The sequence below is a fragment of the Netta rufina genome (assembly GCF_964035555.1).
Source record: "Netta rufina genome assembly, chromosome: 1".
Taxonomy (NCBI): domain Eukaryota; kingdom Metazoa; phylum Chordata; class Aves; order Anseriformes; family Anatidae; genus Netta; species Netta rufina.
The window spans coordinates 125,211,707-125,234,686 of record NC_140123.1 but is presented as its reverse complement, the minus strand read 5'-3'; the positions used below and the strand labels follow the sequence as shown (position 1 = coordinate 125,234,686).

At 44.1% G+C, this 22,980-nt stretch overlaps 1 protein-coding gene across 1 annotated transcript in view; it reads right to left on the bottom strand.

Moving 5' to 3' along the window:
• EPHA1 (EPH receptor A1) overlaps window positions 1–22,724 on the bottom strand; it is a gene marked incomplete at both ends in the record, with an annotated part of 33,378 nt that extends 10,654 nt beyond the window's left edge. The window contains 6 exons of the mRNA XM_084306234.1: window positions 589–921; window positions 1,119–1,274; window positions 6,253–6,643; window positions 8,264–8,539; window positions 19,367–19,434; window positions 22,631–22,724. Of these exons, the coding sequence (XP_084162360.1) occupies window positions 589–921; window positions 1,119–1,274; window positions 6,253–6,643; window positions 8,264–8,539; window positions 19,367–19,434; window positions 22,631–22,724 (1,318 nt within the window). The remainder of the gene's footprint in view (window positions 1–588; window positions 922–1,118; window positions 1,275–6,252; window positions 6,644–8,263; window positions 8,540–19,366; window positions 19,435–22,630) is intronic.
• Between the last annotated feature and the right edge of the window lie 256 nt (window positions 22,725–22,980).

The window sequence follows — 22,980 nt, the reverse complement described above, 5'->3', positions numbered from 1 at the left end:
AGAACTGGGATTAAGTACCAAGGGCTGCTGAGCACTGCAATGTTACTTTCCTATAATCTTGTTTAACAGCACTCCAGAAAATATTCATAGGACAGTCAAACTACTGCTCAACTTGAAGCCGAACTACGCATAAATGTGTCAAGGAGAACTTGTATGTTTTGAACATACAAATTTCTCCACGTTTTTGAAGTTTTTATTTTCAGTTACATCAGGATTTCTGTTGTGTTTGGTTTGTTTTTTTTCACTATATTTGAGTCATTGGTAATATTTCAGGCCCCATGCTTCCTGTCACACACATATAGCAATATCTTCATTGGACTACAACAGCGTATCACAGGGAGGGCTTTATCCTCCTCACCTCTGTTAAGTCCTTGGTGGATTCATAGCTCTTGGTAGATAATGCTTACTGCTGATTTAGCTTGCAAGGAATATGACTGATGGACTTTACATGCCAGAGGCAGAGGTACCTTATCATACCATACCAACACATGTGGCAGACAGAAGGAGATGGAGAAAGGTTAAACATTCACAGAGATTCCTCTTCCTTTTCCTGATGAGCAGGAAGAACTTCTCTCTGCTTCTGCTAACCTGCATGTCCAACTGCGACCCAGACAGCTGGAGCAGTTCTCTGGGGAGCAGGTCCCATTCCTGAGACACCATTATGGGCTTCCACAGCAAATGTGTAGTTGGTGTAAGCTTCTAGGCCATCCACATCCACAGCAGGTTTAGTGAGACCAGAAGCACTGGGGGTGAATACCACACCAGCCTCACATGGCTCACAAGACATGAAATGACAGCGCTGACAGAAGACTGTGTAAGTCAGATCCTTTCGCCCACCATGGTCGCTGGGTGGCTGCCACCACAGAGAGAGCTGTGTGCCAATAAGGGAGAAGCTGACATTGCGGGGAGCTGAAGGGGGACCTATGAGAAGAATGAAAGAAAGTATTAGATCCAGCTGATAACATACAATGTATTGTGGCAGTTTCCAATCTGCTGATGCATTTCAAATTATGCCCTCTGTCCCCCCCAACCTCTCTCCCTCTCTGACCTCTCATCCCCATTTCCTAGCACTCTCTTTCGTCTTTTCTCCTTGTTCTTTCTCTCCAGCCACAACTTACGGGTGCAAGCAATGTTCTGGCCCTCCAAAGGTGCTCGGTAGAAGCCTGTGTTACAGGAACAAGATGTAGCCCCTGACTCGTTGGATAAGCTGTTTGGGGGGCACTTGAGGCAGCGGTTAGTCTCCAGAGAGTGACGGTAGAATCCCCGCTGGCAGGCTGTGAGGACACAGACAATTCAACATAAGATCAACAGGAAACAAATTGCCAGTTTCATTCAATTTCTTGAAAGCTCCTTTTACATGCTTGCTTTCCTTCTATTCTTTCAGTTCAGAGAAATATTTAGGTTGGAAGGGATCCCAGGAGGGCACCTAGACCAATCATCTTCTAACAGCAGACAAAGAGGAGATGCAGACCCAAGGTGGGATCAATGTTATGATAGGATTTGTAGGCTGAAGAACCTCAGGAATGCTTAATGAAAACACAACCCGGTCAGCCTCAGATACTTTTTTCAGCATAAATCCATATTGCTTTCTATTTTACTCGTCAAGTTTTCTGCTGTCAGTAAGGGCTGTAAATACTGTCTCAAAGTCCTTGGATTCCTCAGACTCCTCTTCTTGCTGACTTCCTACAGGATAGCCAGTGGGCTATTTAGCAGAAGCATGTTTTCTGATTTCAAGTGTTGTATTTAGCAGGGCCCTGAGGAATATGTACATGTAGATAATTATCAGTTTGCCTAACAGCACTGGCTATAAAGCTAATGCACTGCAAGAACACATGCCATTTGTTTCCTATTTCCAGTCCTATAAAACTAAGCAGACACGTCCTTCTCTAGCTGTTATCATCTGACACCATCCTTGATGCATTATTACTATCTTGTACTCCAGGAGTACTAGTCTGTCTACCAGTTATCTCGAGGTTAATGCTTTACCTCTGTAGGTATGTAGCAAGGAGGAAAGGAGTGAGAAAAGCTGCAGTAGCCTGAGAATTTAATGGTTTACTGGCCTGTGCTAAATGATTTTCACAGAATCACAGAATGGCCGAGATTGGAAGGGACCTCTGAAGGTCACCTAGTCCAACCCCCATTTTATCAAATGTTCCTGAAATACAATCAAACTAATCACTAATCACATAGTTGAGGAATGGACACACTAATTTTCTACCAAGCTTCTGCCCTGCATTTAACTTGAGCATTGAGGATATTACCCTTTTCATATTGCACTACGAGAAAAATTATGTCCTGGGTAATCCCTCAGGATATCCCAAGGGAGAATACCCCAAAGCCATCTGCTCTGGAGCCTGACTGAAGTGGCTTACTGTGGTAGAACATAACACAGAAATCAATCCTTTATCAAGAAAACAAAAAACATTACAGCCACTCCTACTACATGACATAGAGGAACACCTGAAGGAACTAAAAACTTTTCTGTTAACAAAGGCCCAGTCTCAGGAAGAGTGATTATCATCACCATAGGTTGAGATCTCTCTGTAGATTACCATCAGAGAACTGGTTTCATCCCAGTCTGGTTGGTTACCTCTCTTGCCCTCAAATGGCAAGCAGACTGTCTTATTAACATCAGAGGTTGCAGCCCAGAGATGCCATATATATTCTATTTAAGATCAAATCATCTCTTTCAGAAACAGTCAAGAATAAGAAAAATTCTTTGATCTCTAGTCTGCTTAACACCAAGAGCATTTCTACTTGCTCGAGTGAAAATGAAAACTTTGTGACCTCCTGCCATTTTGTTCCAGCATAAGATTTCAAAATTAATGTCACTGGATCAGTCTGGATTGGATCGGCTTTGAGAGCAACATGAAAAACAAATCAAGACAAGCAGAGCCACAGATTTGTGTAACACATACACCAATATTCAATGACAATGCTATTTGCCATAAGTGCACAACTTACACGCACTTATTGTCAGGGTAACACAGAAAGGAAATTTGGGACACGGACCTACAGTCCACATCTATTGCTCAGAGTAAAGCTTTGCTTTGATCACTGAGGCCCTAGGACCCTTCAGGTGGGATGACTGCCTCAGAGGGAGGCAGTAAGCCTAGTACCAAGTGAGTGCAAGGAGGAAACTGCATGGGGGGACATCTGGGTAAAGGGATAAGCCTGGGAGGTAAGAGTGAACACACCAGTCAGCTGGACCAGGTCACATCACCTCAGGCTGTGACAAACAGAGCCTGGAAGCGCAAGCTAGAGGGATGGCACACGGCTTTGAAATCCAGATATCAGCATGCCCACGGTATGGTCCAGGCTAAGGGCAGCCATCCTCGGGCCCGGCCACGTTTGGAAGGACGGGACAGCGGGGGCAGAACCAACAAGACCACTCAGTTTCGGGCAGCTGAGCCAAAACAAGCCCAGGCCAGCCCAGACGGGTGCCCGGGGCAGCGGGAGGGGCCCGGGCGCCTCAGGGCTGAGCCCCCGGGCCCGGCCGCCACGACCAGCCCCGGGCGAGGCGCCGCGGCTCCCGCTGCCCACGCAGCCGCCGCCGTGCCTGCAGCGGCCGGCAGGGGGCCGCCCAGCACCGGGGAGGAGCGGGGCCAAGAGCCGGCAGCCCCGCCTGAGAGGCGGTGCGAAGCCTCCCCCGGAGCGGCCGGCTGGGCAGGGCGTGGGGGCGGCGAGGCGCCGGCGGCCTGCCGCATTAGCGGGGGGGCGGGCGTCAGGCTGGGGAGCCGGGGAGCCGCTGCTGCCCGCGTCCTTCCCAGCCTGCGGTTCCCCGTGACGTGGCTGCCGCCACGGGCTCGTTGGGCAGAAGCAGGGCAGGCTCGGCCCTCGGCTCCCGCAGGCTGAGCGGTGCTCAGGTCCAGGGAGCAGAGAACTGGAGAATATTTCGAGATGGAGGATCATCGAGCCCAGCTACTGCGCGGGAGTAACCTCCCCTGTCACAGCTCCGTGCTGTTCCCTCAGGTCCCGTTGCTGTTCAGCAGCACCCGCCCCTCTGCTCTCCCTCAGCTACAGTCCAGACCCTCTCCCACTCCATGCATTTGGTTTCCCCAGTCCCTGGTCATCTGCTCCAAGCTGTGGCTTTAGGCAACAAGGTGTGGAAAACAGGTCTGGAAAAAGGGTGGGTGCAGCACTGCTCACCCAAGGACCAGGGGACAGAGAGGGCAGCAGTGGTCTAACCCTTCACTGCTTATTCTGGCAGGTGATTTTCTCCTACGACTGCCAGCAAGCATTGGGCAGTACTCAGACACCAGAACTACGCTGACAGGGAGCTCAGCATCAGCAGCTAACTCACCCATCGCCCTGCAGAGCCCACCAAGAAACCAGAATGCAAACTAGGGGCATAGTCAGCCTCCGGTATTCACAGTAAATGACGTACTTCAGGAAGTTAGTCACAGAGGTCCAGGCTTATTGGCAGAGGTGTAGTCCCAAGCTCAGATAACAGAGAGGTATAAAATGCTACGAGAGGCTGAGATGTAATGCTCTGGGCAGGCACAGCCCTCTCGGCATGATGAGATGGCTGAGCCACTTATCCACCAGAGCTCTGTACAACTGGAAATTCACTGAGGGGTTGGGCGAACTGGTTCAGAACCTGGCATTCTGGCTTTCTGTTGCCTCCTGTCCTGTACCTGAGTTCAGATTCTCCTCCCTGTTATGAGGCAAGGATCATAGTACAGCTTTCCTTTTTTTTCTCTTCCTGCTCAAGGCAAAAACCAGAACCAGAATACTCTGCCTGAAGGTATTCTTCCTCCATTCTGTTTCTCTTTTTGTGTTTGAAGGGAAGTCCTTCACCTTGCAAGGACAAAAGTAAAAGCCTTGACCGCAGTCTTCATCCTGACATGGATTGTTCCCAGTTGTTTGCATAATGCCATGTCTTTTCTGTAGAGGGAGGGGAACCAAACACATTCCCCAACAGGCAACCTACATTCACCTTTTCTGATGCTAAAATAACACACTGCTCTGGGGGCTTGAAGTTACCTCTCCCTTCCCCTGCTAGGTTCTACCCCTCTTCCCTTCATCTCCTGGGAGACCTCCTGATTCTCCACAGATACAAAAGACACTCCTAGCTGCAGCTGTACTTGGGCAGAGTGGGATAAAAGCACAGATGAAGAATGAACCTGTGCTGTGATAGCAGCCAGGGCCTGTCCAGGCATGACAGCTTCCCTGCCCCTTCCCAGGGGAGTGCTCTCAGGAGGGCGGGGAGAGCTGTGTAGCACCTAAGTGGAAAAACTGGCTGGGCTATACAAGGATAGGGGATTGCTGGAGAAGGGCAAGGATCTTGCGCTTCAACCTTTGCCAGCTCTCCAAGCAAAATGAGCAGCAAGCAGGCAAGCAGTGAGGATTCAAAGGGGCACCAGATCCTTGCAGTGAAACAAGGGCAGAACAGAGCAGAGAGGTTACTCCACTGACCCTGAGAGCAGTGCATGGATTCTTTCCCCTATATTCTCAACTGCCTCAGCCTTGTGCCATATGACTCTGAAAACAAGAGTGGAAATGTGCTCTTACTTCCTTGTCTGCATTAATACATGTCCCTAAAACCACCGTACACATCCTCTTCCTTGGCATATACATGTAGTTTCCATAGGAAGCTGAATCCTCTCCCCTCCTTGACAAAAGGATAGCCCTGCACTGCTTGCTCCAAGAACCCGGTCTCACTCTGTGGCTCCAGTACCAGAGACTCCTATGCCTGCTGATTGTTCGTCCTCACAAATGAGCCAGGCTCTGATGGTACTGTGCAATGTGCTTTACACAGTTTCCCATGGCAGAAGAACCATCCCAGTCCAAGCAGAAGGGGGCATGAAGGAGAAACTTGCCCCCCTGCAGCTCTTCGCTTTCTAGTCACGGGACAAGCACACTGTACTGTGTGTCTGACCTGTCTGCCCTGAGAGAACAAGGCTGCCATTTAAGGGTTGGGAACTAGTTGTTGAGTGAGTCAGTGTCAATCACACAGTTACAGCTCGCAGAAACTAGCTCCAGAGCTAAAAGCTCCTGGATGGAGCCCAAGAGGGAGTGGAAAGGTGTGTGCAGGTCTTACACCTGACACACAAGGAGAAAATCCCAATTGAATAAGAAGCTAAAGAGGGGAGAAAAGGTTTAAGAAATGGCTCTCAGGCACAGAGGGCAGGCAAGAAAAAGTTAGACCACACTAACTCCCCTGCTCCCACTCTGTGCTTACAGATACTCTGATCTCCAGCTCCCTGGAACCTCTCCCATGGCCTACAGCCACTGTGTCTGCATACTCACCTACGCAGCTCCCATCGACTTCCTCAAACCCCACAGCACAAAGGCATCGTCCCATCGGTACCAACCACTCGCCATCTGTGCTGCAGTGCATCCTAGGGGGAGAGCCTGTTTCTTCAGCTGCATGCTCCACGCAGGCCCCAAGCACTTCTGTCAGCCCCTCTGAACCTGCTAGCGTCTCTGGAAAACGGGCAAGGCCTCGCACTGCCTCCGGGCAAGTCTTGTAATACACTCGGACAGACACCATTGCTACGCAAGCCCCAGAGTTCTGGAAAGCTAAGTAGAAGCCCCGGCGAGACAGCTTCCCAATGGGGCACACTTCTGTGTTCAGCTGCATGGCACCAGATTCAATGTCTCTGTTTGTGAAGCTTCGATCTGCAGCCACAGTGTTGAGCTAGGTGAAAGAGAAAAAGACAACAGTTTCAACATCTGAGCAAGCAGCAGCTCTGAGTTACCTACAGCTGTCAAACATTTTTTACACTAAGGCCTTTTAAAGGCTGCATGTTTGACTGTTTCTGATCTCAGTGTACTGCATGTTTTTCACTATCTCCTTTCAACTCATTTCCAGTCATTCACTTTCTTATACAGCACACTGTATTCTGGGTCTGTGATCTTGGATGTCTTTACAAACTACCCTTGGAGAATTTAACAAATCAGGAGCAAATCTCTCATGCTATTTTTGTTTGCGAATCATATGCAATAAAAATTAAAATAAATTCACAATAGGACTTACAGATGTGTTTTTGAAATTGACCAGTGAATTACAGCTACCCATTTCCAGGCTGCACTTGATGCAGATCAGACCTTCAACTGAAAGGTGCTTTTCATGCAGTATTCAAGGCATTTTAGCACTGAAAATTTCACTTCAATTGGGTGAAGAATGCTTCCATGCTTTTACATTCCCACTGCCTCACCAACTGACAGTGAGAGAGATGCTTTCTATAGTGGGGCAAATGGGAAAGGTCTCCATGACATCAAATGATATGGAAAAACTGGACTGCACGTGGGATGGTCTTTCTTCTCAGAGACACTGGTAAATGATCCTCTCCACTGTAGGCCCCTCCCCATTACACAACACCACCTGTTCCATGTAGGTGGATGGCAAAAAAATCTGCAGAGCAGTTGCATGTGGTAGTAGGATCATAAAGCGGGTTTTAGAGTTGTGGAGGTATCACACAGATGCATACAGCAGCCTCCAGTTGCAAGGGAGGTGCACTGGGGAAGGGGGAGGGAAGAGTTAGCTAGCATAGTTCTACTCTTCCTGGAGCAGAAGCAGCAGGACTGTAGCTTTTACAGTTCTTTGTTTTCATAACATGTCACTTAAACTGCAGAGGAAAAGGGCAGTCAAGTAATTTAGGTCCGTGGCTTCTTTTAGGACACAACTGAGTTACAGAAGTTCCTCTACAAAAAAGCTGAGGTTCCCCGTTCTGTAATTCAAATATTTTCATGGCAAAAGGGCAGTACATCAGGGAAAACAGCAGGTAAAATATAGCAGTGCTAAATACTTTCACACAAGGGAGAAATATGTTATAACAAGCCAACACCTCTAGATTTAGAAAAAATAAAAACAAACAAACACCCTATATCTAATTACAATCAGAGCAAATGAAGAAGAGCACCAACAGAGGTTTGAGTTGGGTTCTGTTCCTCACTTGGTCTAATCTTGCTTTATTGCCTAAGGCAAGTCAAATTATTTTGGTCTCTGCTTTACTCTAAAAACTGATGTAACAATCAGGCACAGTTATAATCCTTTAGAATCCTTACCTAAGTTGCATCCAGTTAAATAGGTGATTAAGAAGAATGGAGGTCTGATCTCATCTGAAAACTATGGCCTCTTCTGGCAGTGACTACTCTGAGCATCACAGAGGGCACTTAGGGGCAAAGCTTATTCAAAGGACAGCACTTATCCACATCCCTTCCCCAGATGCTGGTTCTCCTGTCCGCCCCCAGTCAGCAAGACACACCCAGTTTAAGCTGAAAGGCATGACAGCCTTACACCCACAGCCCTACAGACCTTGATGAACAGCGGGCGGCGGAACTGGATCCCGACATCTTGCTCAGACTCCATGTAGTAGAGGTTGAAAGTCTCTTTGCAGGTCACCACTTCGCCTTTGAAGCTCTTGCAGTCCCTCACAGTAAACTTCAGCTCCACGTAAATGCGAGAGGCTGCCTCACCCCGATAAATCCAGTTGGTGCGAAGCCAGTGATCGGTGTCTCCCTCAGAAAGCACACTGCAGTCCTGGTACATATAGACCGGGGTGCCATTTATCATCTGCTGCACTTCACTCCACTGCTCCCAAGGTAGAAGAAAACATGTTAGACAAACGTGAGAAACAAATTTCACCTCAAATACAACAAAATCTAGCCTACAAGATCCACTCCTATTTAGCATTCAGGGCTCAAAGCCTGCAGAGCTGAAAGGCCTCTTACACTGGCCTACAGCCCTGTATCTGCCTGAACTCTTTACACTGGGAACACGGAGGATACTCTAATTAGGGTGTAACTCATGCGAAACTGAAAGGAACCACAGTGCACGGACTGCTGCACATCCCCCTCATCCTACCTTGGTTCCAACCTCTTTTCTTTCATGCACTGTCTTGTCTTAGATAAAGACCCCCTACTCCTGTGTATTGTCTACTTCTTTCTGCCCCTGTTTAAATTCAAAGTGTACAATAAGATATGCCAAGACTATTAACTGCCCCTGAAAACAGTGCACAGCACTTTGGGGCAGGAGAAGAAAGGGCCTGACACAATGGGAATGCCAACTGCAGCAGCACTGTGCTCATTAATTAGGAGTTCACACTTCATTTGGGTGTGATATTTGCAAACCCTAATTTAACTATTAAAACTCAGTTGGTTTTCCTGACTTCATACTAGGTTCTGCTTCTTCCCCAGCAAAATAATCACTGGGAGAAGGACGCATGCCCAACTGGATATATCTCACTGATATTATTTGTATGAATCTTTTAATCTTTGTAAGCATTTTCACTGACTTTTTTTGCGCTTTTGTTTCCTCACCACAGGTCAAATATGAAATGCAAAGAATGTCCAATGATAAGCAAGTTACACATGAAAATTGAGAACTTGGAAAGGAAAGTGTTGTCCACAGGGAAAATGGCTTATACCCTTTTTCACACCGTGTTAATGCTGTCTTTTCATTATGCTTTAAATGTTTAATCAAATTACATTCAAACAAGTGCCCACATAGGTATTGGCACAGGTTTAAGCATCTTGGTTTCAAATCACACCGCAGGTTAAGGTGCATTTTAAACAACACCTCAGTGTCTATATTACTCTAAGTTTGTCAAGTTTCATGAGCTGAGCATGAGATTCACATATTCCTTTTCTTCAGCACAACCACCTCTTGTGCTCAGACACAGCCCTGCAGCTCCTCTCCCAGCTTCCGATCCCACAGACCAGATACAGCCTTGTGGGTTACTCTGCTGGAGTACTAGAGATAGAGTGCCAAAGGAAATCTCCTGTACAGCCCCACTCTGTAAACTATCACTGCTTTCTCCAAGATAGCAAGCACTGCTGATAGCACTGGCTCGTATCAGTCTGTTCTCAGCCATTTACCTAAATGCATACCTGCAGTTTCCTCCCAGGAAGTTCTGCAGATAGAATCAATTTGTCCTTTCTTGTTTCCTTTTTCTCCATGTAATTAATCTCCAGTGTTACCCCACCCTCTTAATCGGATTCAGTTGGTATATACGTGCAGCACACAGGATTTTCATTTATTTCATTTACTGCAGGTCAAAGGACTAAGAACATGAAGAGAGAGAAATAGACTGATCGATCTCTGTTGATCAACCAAAAGTGTCAGTCACTTAATTGCCCCTTGCAGTATTTCATTTAAAAAAAAAACTTCTGGACAATGCTACAGAACTAAATTTACAAGGCATCTTGAAGTATATTGAAATAGAAGAGGTAAGAAAGGGAGCAACAAAAAAGTAATTTTCATAAGAAACTGCCAACGTTAATAGCTTTTAGAAGCATTTTTTCCATGGGTATCTGCCTCCACCAAGCTGATGGGAAATATACAATTGCATTCAAAGGCCAAGAGTTAAAGAAAGTTGCCATTACCACTTTATTTCAAGGCAGTGTCACACATAAGCGTCACCAGAAAGCAGTTTTTGCATGTCTCACTGAAAGACATGAATTGTGAAAATATACCCTTTTCCTAACTTATCTAATTGAAAATTAAGTTTTGATCCTGTATAGTGACAACTGGCAGAACTTTTTCCTATTCTACTACTGGAAAAAAATCCAACTCCTAACTCCTGTATTTCTCATCTTATCTTAGCCCATCTTGTTCCAGACTGAGATCTTCAGAGCAAAGATTTCTATTGTACAGTTTCATATGCAGTGTGGCACAGAGAAATAACAAGGGAGTCAGACATGGTTTCTCTAGACTCTGCTGCTGATGGGTAAAGGAAGTAAAATGAGGATATTATTTACACTAGCAACTGCAGAACTATCGTTAAAGACACTTGTGACTTCTTTTCATTATTCAGTGAAGCTTTTAAATTCAAAGTAGTGGAAGAATACTGTTACATACAACACTTAATGAAAGGGTGATGAGTCCAGAAGTTGCTAGGCAACTGTCTCACATCCTCAAGGAATCTGCTGCAAAATCAAAATGTATGCCTCTGTTTTTTAATGTAATGTTCTTAATGAATATGTGTGGTAGAGTCTGATTCAATCAATATGAATTACTTGACTCTCCAGCTCATCTGCCAATGACATTGAATCAACCTCCTTTGATAATATTACTCTCTACCCATTTAATTCCAGACACTGTATCCTTACTCCAGTCATCGGTTTGGCCAGAGGATGGGAAATATTTTTATAGGAGAAGTGGAGGAGGCTCAGAGTTAGACTTCCTCATTCCAGAAGGGAGTGAACTGTGGTTTTATGATGCTCTAGAAAACTTTCTCATGAGGTTTGGACCTGTAGAAAGGCTTAGGCTGGAAGGGACCTTTGGAGGTCATCTACTCCACTCCCCATCTCCAAGCAAGCTAAAGAGTTCTTAACCTCTTCACATTTTTAATTCCTTTTAAATTCTTTTAAATTTCTTAAGTTTAAGTTTTAACTGTCTTAAGTTTAAACTTTCTTAAGTTTAAATTCTTAAAACTTATTAGAATTCTTAAAAAGTTGCTGAGAAGGCAAAAGCCAGTGCATTCAAGAGAGAGACATAAATTAGTAGCATGAGTTTCTAAGAAGCCTAAGGATGTAGCTATTGGATTTGAGGAGAAAAAGGTGCTCTGTGATTCTCAGGAACCCACACGCTGACACAGCACTTAACTCCAGAGATTTGTTCTTGAAACTCTTTAAGTTATTCCAGCACAGCAGTTAGTGGTAAGTGAAAGAAAACCTCAGAGATCACTTAGCAAAAATACTATCTCAATAAGCTCAGAATACTGCAAGTTTAGGAAAAAGGAAGGCAACATTCTTCCCACTGCTGGGTTGGATTCAGTATTAAAGAAAGCAGCGAAGAAGATCTGTCTTTATGAAGCCAGTTTAGAATGACATGAATGACAAACTGGGAGTTCACTGACAGATATTCGCAGTAAACAGTGTGGGTTTGGTCTAACTTGTGAGTAAACATGATAAGATTAAGGTACATATGTTATAATATGTCTTGATTGACTGTGAATTGCTTATACAGTTTGAAGCTCTGAAGCCTCAGGAAGGCTTACCTTGCTTCTTCTATCAATAAGCCTTCTCTAGATTAGGTCTGTTTCAAGGAGATGATACAGGACAACCTGTGATTCCTCCATCTATCTCTGAGTTACTCTTCCTAAGGTCTGTCTTAAGAAGTGAACTGAGACAGTATGTATGTCTTCCTGGAGCTGCTGTCGCAGGCTCTTCAGGCATTAGAAAAGTGGTCATCTTTGGTTTCAGCTTTTTTTGTTTGAATGAAAAAAAGTACTTTTATCATGAAAAGTAAAAACTTCACCCTTGCTGTGAAGAGGTAGGCTACCAGTGACAGAAGCAGCAGATAGTATTGCAAATCCTAAGGCTCAGACTGGAGTCACAAGAGCTTGTGGCTCACAGCAGTAATGCTGTCTCTATCTCTAGCCTGCCAGGCACTTGTCCCATCTCCTTTCAGATAAGAGCCTGCCTGTTGTGACCCATATTTCATTTGCCTTCAGGTTAGCTCAGCACAGTAACTTCCAGCCTGTGGCCTGCACACCCTTGGGGAAAGGTACAGGGATACTTCTAAGAGACTTTAAAAAAGGTAACAACAAAGCAAGCATCTTGCCAGTAAGCTTGAAGTTGCTAAACTAAGATGCAGGTCTCTACTGGAGAGGTTAGGAGTTCACATGCTGAAAAGCATTAACTTGTTTAACTTTGGGTTAGAGAGCTACGCTAAGATCAAAAGACAAGCTGGGTTAGTACAGCCATCTACAGTGAAGAAGAGCTACAGAAAGAGCAATCTTTCTCAACAACCATACATCACTGGTGCCCCAAGCCTAAAACTGCCTAGCAGAATACACAAAGCTGAATGATTTCTCTCTCTCCTTTCCCCATGTAAACAGAAAGGGGAGAGAAATAGAATTTCAAAATTCTGAGTCTTTGACATTCGTATAGCATTTGCATGCCATCATGACAAAAAAAAAATATATATATATATTGGCATGGTTTTAGAGTTAAAGGCCAGTTGTACATTACAGGTTCAGCTGCATTAGATTCTTAACATAGCTCCTCAGAGGTAAGACTGTGACAATGGAGACACCTTGCTGATATCTGCTGTAATACTGTGAACGGCTTCTCTTTAGCTAAAATACATCTGATGAAAAATCTGTCAGTAGGCAAAGCTTGACCGACCCGTCAAAAATAGCAGCACCGTACTGGTGTTTTGAAAATATTCCAGAATTAGCACAGTGTCACAGAAAGTTAAAAGTTTCTCAATGTTCTTGTAAGCTCTCTTGTGGGTGTGGAAGACAATTTAGATGATAACGAAAGAAACACGGTTATAACTAGACTCTTAACTTCATGAGTCCTATAACTTTAGATCGCAGAACAGCAAAGAGGCTGTTTTTATTTCTTTGAACATTTGGCAATGGTCAGGCAAGTTTGATTTCATCACATCATCGTCATGGAACCTTTGATACAACTGAACATAAAAGTAATGGTTACTTGTCTGCATATCTGTCTGGGTGGGATGATACATTTTTTTTTCCCCACAATGATCCATTGATTATCTTCAGGGAGGAGCAAGTGTTGTGCAATTATTTGTCCTTTAGGGCACTAGTGCATAGGTCTGTATTCCACCCACCTCCTTCCAATTTAACTTGTATTCATGTCCTTATGGGAAGGTAAGGCGCTAATCTGAGCCACAGAGCTCCAGTACATTGATTATATAACCTGTTTATCAAATCCAGGTCCTGCTGTCTGCTCGTTCTCTGAACTGCCTGGCCACATTAAGGTCTTGCATGAAAACAGTCTGGGTCACAAAAGGTGCTACCAGGTCAGGGAGAATGATACTCTTGTCCAACACTTCACATAGGTATTTTGGAACATTTATTTCTTGTGTCTTCTTTGGTAACACCCATCAACTACATCAATAATTACAAAAAACACAGGAGCAGAAAAACAGATGGTGCATCTTAGGAGTTCAGAATTCATGGCTGAAATCCAATTACCAATACAGCGTTCTCTCCCACATATTTGTGCACTACATTTTACATTGCCTAGCATCTATTGTAAATGAAAGTGATTTTTATTTTTTTTTCCCAAGGCAAAGAGCTCAGTCTGGTGTGAGTTATGATTTTGTATGGTCTGTCAACTACACTTCCAGTATTTATAGTAGAGCTGGAAAATGAGTCTGATGGCAATGGGCAATACTTACGCTGTTTGTATAGGTTCCTTTTAAAAAAGAGCATCAGATCAGGTAGAATCCCAAACAGGGACAGGGTAATTGTGCATTTTCTTTGGAAAGGTAAGCATGCCTGAAGAAAAGAAGCTGCAGGAGATGGCAGCATGAAAGACTAGCGAGTAGATGGCAGGCTCTAGGTCAGCCACAAAGAAGGCAGGAACTGGCCTTAGAAACAATGGAAATAACCTTCCAAGAAACCAGAGTGAATGAGCAAATTTTTCTGTAACTCAGCCTCTGAATTAGTAAGAATCACACTTCAAAGCTTGGGTCAACCCAGCAAGGACACAGCTGGCAGCAAAAGATATAAAGCCTTTACTTTCTAACTTGTCTGCCTGCAAACTCAGCAGTATTCTAGTTGGTATTATAATGAAATTTGGTTTGGTTTTAAACTTTAAATAGCCTGCTCGTCTTTTCATAGGACCTTGCTATAGGCAGCCTCCTCTTAAAGCTCCAGATGGCTTGTGGTGCTTTTGTGTTCATGTGAGGAAGCTCAATGAACCTTGTCCACTCTCATCCAACAGCTATAAAAAGATGAGTCAGCTTCCTCAAGCTGCTAGGCAACACTGCTGTCATCACTGTAGTGCCTGAGCAGCCATGGTGATGAATGTAAGTCATACAGCATCGTCACTTTGGCTCAGAATGTGTTCTTTTCTGCCCTTCAAGTCACAACATTGAGTTCACAAGCTGAGATTGCTTCTTGGATGTATGTGCATAACTTCATCCTAGACTACCTACCTATTTAGTGGATCATGCAATCTGATTTACAGTACGGCTATTAATACGTAGCTGACTTCCTCTCATCTCACTTTTCCTATTCCACCTCTCACCCCTCTGAGTGAGGTATATCTGGACATGTAAAATATTTTTTTTTTTTAAACTTTCTCCCAAATATACATGTACATGAGGTAACTATTTTTCACTTAATATCATCAACAAGTATCTCTACGTGTCCGTACATCAACAGCAATAGGACATATCAGGATATGACCCTGAAGACAGAGCAATGTACATTTCCAGTTACTTAGTGGCTTTACCAGGCATTTGTCCCTTACTTCCATGCAGATCTTGTTCACTTGGAGTTAAGCACCTATGCCTGATACTTAAACTGAGAGCAGGCTGAGGTATATAATGAGGTATATTATTTCAGGGTCAGAGATGATAACATCTGAGTTAGATCCTAGAGGACACGCATTATCAACAGCTGTGGAAAGAGAGGCACACAACAGCATTTCTGGTGGTTATTTCTGACACCATCTTCAGATGGTGCAGACTTGCTGAGACTTGTTCCAGGTAAGGCTATCTGAATAAGATACTGATGATTAAGTGAACTGCTAAGGTTTAATGAAATAGGAGAGCTGTGCTGGAGTCACTTGCAGGTTGAGGGCTGTGTGGCCCACACCATTATTTCTTTCATGGCCAGGCTGATCTGTCTGAACAGAAACGGCAGAAACAGATGTTGATACCAGCTGATGACTGGTTTCTGAGACCTCTTACTACACTGAAAAACTACCTTGCTTTGTTAGAACCTGAAGGCCTATAATCATCATTTTGTGGTCAGTGACATAAAAGTTGCTGACAGGTCACAAGTACTTGATCTAGTCTATTACCTAAAGAAAAAAAATGGAGCAATGTGAAAATTTGTACTATGCCTAGGGTTTAACAGAAAAAAAAAAAAAAAAAGCATCAAATAAATCTGAACACTGCTTTACTCAAGTTACAATAATATAGCTTTGGCAGCTGCTACATTCACAATCAGACATCCTGTGAAACACAGACTACAGAGCTGCACAGGAATTGCATCATTTCCAAAGTTTTTCAAGTGTTTTGGGAGCCATGATAACTGCAGCTAGTGGCTATTTATGTCACTGGAATACATTATGTTGCTATGCATTTACATGTGTCAAACTATACCAAGGCTGAGCAAGCCAGGTGCCATTCACAGTAGGCATATTATAAAGTTTGGAACATATTTTAAAGTTTGGAACTGATAGCAACACTTTCAAGTATGGGTAGAAGCAAACAAGTATAGAATAGGCAGAGAAAATTATGTCCCCCACCTCACCATTCATAAAACATTGAGAACAACAGCAGTCCAGAAAGAAGACTAAGAAAATCATCTGGATTTGATCCTGATCCTTCAATTCTAATATAATAGTCCAAATTGTGCCTATTGACACAAATAGCAATATGTGGCAGCAGCAGAGTTCACGTGATTTTGGAAATAACAGATACCCAATTAAAAATAAAGTAGCTGTGAAAAAGTACTCTTTAGCAAGCAAAGACTGTTGTAGAGCTGCTGAAAGTACACATTGAAAGAAAACACATCAGCCACCAAAGAATCATGTGTTTAATTTACAATCCACACAACAGCATAGAATGCCACCTTGAAAGGCCCAGCACATAGCATCCTACAGTAAGAATTGCTAAGAACATACGTAGTCACATATACTCATGATTTAGTTGGGAAATGACCTTCGGGTCTCTAATCTCCTGCTCACAGCAAGGCTAATTTCAAAAACAGTTGGAGTCGCTCAGGGCCTTGTCTATTGAAAGACAAATGCAAGAGAATAGCATGACTCCTCATTACTGTATTTTCAAGGCTGATGCAATTATACATGAAAGCAAAACAGATAAATTGGATACTGTTATTTTACAACCTGACAAGAAGCAATGCTACTGTGCCTAGTTATTTAATTTATTCATTACAGGACTTCAGTAATCTGCCTTTCTAAGGGCCTAGTTTTTGACAGTAACTTAAAGTGAATTAAAGATTTCTAAACAGCTATTACAAAGCAAGCTAGCATAAACCTTTCAGCAAACAATTTCTATATACATTTTACTTCAGTCCTACATCACACCATTAAGCTTAGGCAAGATTTCACTGCTAGACAGTGTACTCACAGTCCAGAACAATGACCCATACTGTCCAAAACTGACTGCCGTGCAGCTTGGTGTTCACAAGCTGAGCATGTGTTAACAGAAGCATTGTCTACACTAGCTGCAGACCCTGTCTGACCATGAAACGATCACACATAGCAAACCACTTCATGCATTTAGCATAGGCTAGAAGAGAGCAGAAAACAAAGGTCTGATTCTGCCTCCACAGAGTTATCCAAACTCTTCTGCGCAAGGCCTCAGAGACTTTGTCCATACAAAGCATGAAAATTCCTCACAGCACATTCCTCCTGCATGTGATAAGCATATTGACACAAATCCACCTCACAGATAGGAGATCTCTGGCATCTGAGGTTAGGTACAAATAGCATTCTTACATGAAATACAGCTCTTCCCTTTGAGTCCGTAAGCAACACAATCAGACATTTCCAGCCTGTTATTACTTAAACTAGTCAGACCGTTCAATATTAAGCTTTGCTCTTTTGTATCAAAAATGTTCTGAATTAATCTTGGTTCTCTTTCAAACACATTTACTTCATCATTTTGAAAGAATGGTTTCAGAAACTATTTCAAAGTTCTGATTTCAAGAGAATTGCCCATGGTTCTCTTTTTACTTGTGGACATTTGTCAGAGATCCACCTAACAGGAAACGATAAGGAAACAATGTAATTAGACAAATTCCTGCAAGAGTTGCTCTCAGTAGCCAATGAATCTATTTTTCATCATCTGTTAGTTTATCAGTCATCAGCATCTTGATCGACTAGTATAAAATGCTCTCAGGCCATTCTTTCCAGAATATTCTAAAATTCCTAGTTACAATTACATTTTAAATATATATACATAAATTTTAAAAAGCAGATGTAACACAAGCAGAAGGGTATGCCAGCTCCTAGCACTGCTATGAACCTACTCTGCAAAAACCAGATGTTCTATGACAAAAAATAATCTGATAGAAAGACAACAATTTTTAAAATGCGCTTCTTAATGTTTCTTTCCATCTCTTCAATATACTGATTTCATCCTGAACATGCCTGGAGCACAGTATTGGGTCAAAATCACCATACAGACAGCTGACAGGGACAAGAAGGGGAGCAGTGAGCAAAAATACTATCTACATGTATGTCTCAGTATGGCACCTGTTTTGAGTAGGGTATAATAATAAGCAAAACAGCTGTACTAGCAAAAAATGCAGATATGTCAGTATAGGAAAACCTCACTATCTGGCTCTAGTTCACTTAGCAGGACTACCAGGAGTAGGAGGAGACTGGGATGAATTTTAACCAGCCACAGCACATTACAGAGGAAAGTTATGAAAATGAGTTAGGAACAGGCTGAGCCTAGGTCTGTCTACTTTATAAGCAACAAGAGTAAAGATTCTTACTCCGTAGGAGAGCTTGTGCATTGCTAGAAAGATAAGGATGAGGAATTTGAACTACTTATTAACATGCATCCTTCTAACTACTGCAACATGGTTCCTGAATTCATTTTTCTTCCGTCCTTCCTACCACCCCACCCACACTCCCGCTCTTAGAAAACCACCTTCCCTAACTTAAGTTGTAACAGTAAGAGGGACTGTTTGTCTGTATTTGATACAAAATATCCATGCTTACACAAAAATAGTTGAGAGCTCAGCTGCCTTTTTGAGTCCAATTTTGCAGTGCTTTCAGGAGTAGAATTTGAAGCACTTCCATCAGCTCAATTTTACAGCCATGAAATAAAGGGAAACGCCTCCCTCATTATCAGTTGTGTGGGTCAAAAATAGCAACAAGACTGGATGTAAAGTCCTAGAACCTTACAGCCCACCCAATATGCCAGGTTCTTGCCCCATGAGTTTACAATTATTTCCTCAGTCAGATGATGATTAAAAAAAATAAATTGTAATTGAATCGTTCAGTTTAATGCTCAAGAAGGATGAAAAAAAAAAAAAAAAAAAGAGCGAGAGAGAGAACAAGCTTAAGCAGGCAAAGTTTCTAAATTTTTAGAGGCTTGTAGACAGAAATACTTCTGCCATGGCTATTTGCCTGGAGAAGGAGACATATGATTTGATTTTTTCTCTTTTTCTGTTAAGTTTTATTGCATCATAAAAACAATATATTTCAAGAACACGTTTAGTTACTGAAAGCTACTGGAAGATTTACAGTCCTTTAACAGCTGGCTAGTGGGTGAGGCTGTAGAGGTGAAGGGACTGCAAAGGAGACAAAGACCATGCAAGGCCCAGGAGAGGATGGGGCTGCAAAAAAAGCCTGATTCTGGGACACAGGGTGAAATTTCAACTTGGATTACATTTTTCCATCACCTAGCATTCCCAGCAGCTCCCCATCCTTGAACACGCATACTCACCCCTATTTCTGGAGGGTCTGGAAGCCAGCCCAGTTCACCCTGTGCAGTGCTTGTGTCTAGCAGATCCACTGAAAAACAGAAGAGGGTAAAGAAAAATCAGTAACTCAACTCCTATGTGCCATGGAATGACTTCATTCTAGTTTTGTCAAGGAAGGCAAAGCCTGCACTTTGTCTCTCAGCTCACGCATTCTTTGTGACTTTTTACCTTCAGAAAGTATGGCTGGAGGAAGGATGGGAAAATAAAAAACAGTGCTATTAGTCAGGACGAGTTAAAAGTTCTTCCTCATGAGACCCCCTCCTCCTCCACCCTCCTCTCAATTAACACATACAATACATAATGACATGCTAAACCCTGACACTTTCTGCCTTTTAAAATTGTCCCAAAATAGGAGGAGTCTGAAGCCTATTGAAATGGGAAGCCAGTATTAGCAGCCGAGCACATCTTTCCTTGGAATAGGAAACCAGCAGACAAAGTGGATGAAGAGGCAGGTGATCAAATAAATTACCAACACAAAAGATCAATCGATGTCGCCTAGAGGAACTACTATTCAGTGCTTCAAACACTGGCAGAAAGACATAAGCAATGTGAAGTTGTAAAAGGGATTTTCCACTGTCACAGGGCCCAAAAGCCATGAGGCAGTTTCTCAAACTGACCAGCACTACACCGCTGACCCAGGCTGTTCACCATCTGATGGTGGCCTAGAAACCGTTTTACTCTCTCCCCCTCAAAACAGTTTTAACCAAGAGAGAAAGCTAATAGCATCTCCAGGGCACAACATTGCGACCTCTCAAAGGCTTGCACTGCATGACTGTGCGTTAAGCCTTGGCTCCTGGAGTCGTGCAATGGAGAAATTCAGTAGTATATTCATTGTTAGCCCGCAAAGAAACTTGAAAAATACAATCAGACTTTACCGTGAAGTTTTGATCTAAAGGAAAATTAAAAACTTATCACTTCTTTGGTAAACAGGGAGAAGGGAGAAAAGTTAAAGTGAGTTGTACTGCTGGATGTGCAGCTTCATGCCTGCCTTTGGGTCTGCCGGTACTGACAGCACAGGCTACTCGTTTCAGTGCACCTACTGCAGCCCTGACTTGGGAACATAGGAAACTGGAAGAAATCCCTGGATTCCCTTTTGAATTCCTGTGGGTGTATTCAGAGGGGACATTTCTAATGGTAACAGGAAAAAAAAAAAGGGGGGGGGGAAGGGGAGGGGGGAAAAGTAGGAGGGGGGGGAAATTTTAAACAGCATTTAAATAACTGGATTTCCTCCCCCTCGTCTGACTGCTTTACGAATGCTGCCTGCCAACTACAACTAATAGAGTGTAAAGTGCAGATCAGCAGGAGTCCTGTGGAATGAGGAAGCAGGCTGTGGGCCCAGAATCAGAGATAAGAGGGATTGCACTGCTGTTCTCACCTCTGAAACACCCTTTCAGGATCAGGAGAAGGGAAAAGCAGGAATCCAGGTTTTGCAAGTTTGCTGCATTCACAGCATGGTCATATGGCAAAACCTTCCTAGCCACAGACTCCCTGTCCAGACAAAGCTCCTCACTCACTTCCCTTCTGCTCTCAGTCTATCTGAGATACTATTCTTGTGTTGTTGGCTCCAAAAACTCTCAGGGTGAGGTAGCCTGTCCTTCCAGAACCATCACCCAGATAACATCTATCCCACGCACTTCAGGCCTGAAGCAGTGATGTGGAAGTGAGAGGGGCTGCACAGCAAGTTCTAGCAGAGAGCAAAGGAAAAAAAAAAAAAAAAATCAAAAGAGGCCGGGACAGAAGCCTTCCACATCCTGTGTACCATGTCACGGTACCTCCAGCAGGTGCTTCTTCAGCTACCCTGTGCCCACTGGAGAAGGCAAAGTCCCCTCTCAACAAGTGCATCTCTCAAACTGAAAGACCCACAACAGGGAGTCTCCAAAGAAAGGAAGAATGAGTAAGCAGGACTACAAAAGCACAGGGAATAAAAGTACTCTGGAGCTACTAGCTCTTTGGTCCACAGCCTCTCTCCTAGAAATCTCTCCATGGCTGTCCAGACACATAGAAGATCTCCCCAAAAAGAAGAAAGACTTCAGATAAGAGAGGACAGGGAAATGGGCTGTTCCCTGCTGCACATTAAGGAAGAGTAGATCACAGCCACAGCCAAAATAAGATGCTTGAGATAGGTGAGAAGCTGGCAGAGAAGTCCCTGAGTGTAATTGCCAACTACTGGTCACACACTTAGGGAAAACAGAACCTGTGTGGCAATACCTTATATTACTTCTCACCTAGGTTTGCCTTCTCCACAACATCTACTAGCTGCATCCATTTAGCTGAATCCTTAATACAAACGTGCTTGTCAAGAACAGTTTAAAAGAGCATTCATCATGCAGTGAGTCTGAGATGATCCCACAGCTGAGCTGCCAGTTATGACTAAATCCTCTCAATCAAGGGCCAGGAGCAGTAAAGGAGGGGACTGTCCTTGGGATTGAAAAACCCTGACACTTCTCACCACACAAAACAGACTCAGAAAGAATTCTCTAACAGGAGTTAGGTGCAAGAGGTAGGAAACTGAATGGAGATTTACTCTTCCTCACCTCTCTGTTAAAATTTCCATTCCCCAGACATTTCATAACCACTGTGCAACTGCCAAGATGGAAGAAAAAAAAAGATTACTACTTCTAGTAAAAGGGACTAAGTGGAACAGGGAAGGGGAGCAGGGAGTCTTAAAAGAAGAGCTGGAAGAAGAAATTGTAAAGCCCAACACTACCTACCAGCCCTGAGGTAAGTGAAAGAAACCACCTTGCCTTCCAAACCTCCAAAAATGACTGTTCTCTTGCTTACAAGGGTTAACCCTCAAGAGGGCTTCCTCAGGAAACTTCAGGGATGTTTTTGAGGAGGGTGGCGGCAATGACTCTATGAGGTTATGTTTGAGCTTGTTATCTGCAACACTTGTGTTTAATGCAAACAGATTCTCTTGGATCACTGGATATGCCAAGGCATTTGTGCTTCATCTGGGTGGGGGTGGAGAGGGAGGGGGGAACTGCATACCTGAGCTCAGTTCATTGAGCCACCAAGAGTCAGAAGCGGCTTGCTCTTCGCCTTCAACCCCCCTACCCATCTGCCTTCCCTATGCACTGCAGTCTCCTGCAGGCCTTCTCCAGCTCTCTCCAGGCAGGCTGCACTGTCCCTGGGTCCCCATGCAAGTAGTCCAGGCCCTTTTCCCTGCCCTTTCGGAAGAAGTCCCTCTCGCTCGCCTGCCACCCAAGACTAGCAGGCCCCACACTTACCTTCTTTCCCAAGCACCTCAGAAGGAAGGAGAGCCCAGAAGAGAAGGAGCCCAAGGGAGAGCTCGATCCTGCCAGTCGAGGTCCTCAGCTCCATGCTGGCTGGAGAGGGGGCCTCGATCCCAGCCCCTACCTGCTCTCCTGGCTCAGGCCTCCGAGCCTCAGCTCCTGCTCGCAGCGCATGAACCTCTCCCACAGCCTCCTGACTGGAGCGCGCACATTGCACAACCTCCCCGCCTGGCCCACAGTTATGATGAAAGATCAAGGCAAGTGGGTGGAGAAGCCTTACTGCCTTTACCTGTTTTAAAGGGGCTGGTCACAGACTTCCCATCTGGCAGGCAAATAAACCCACC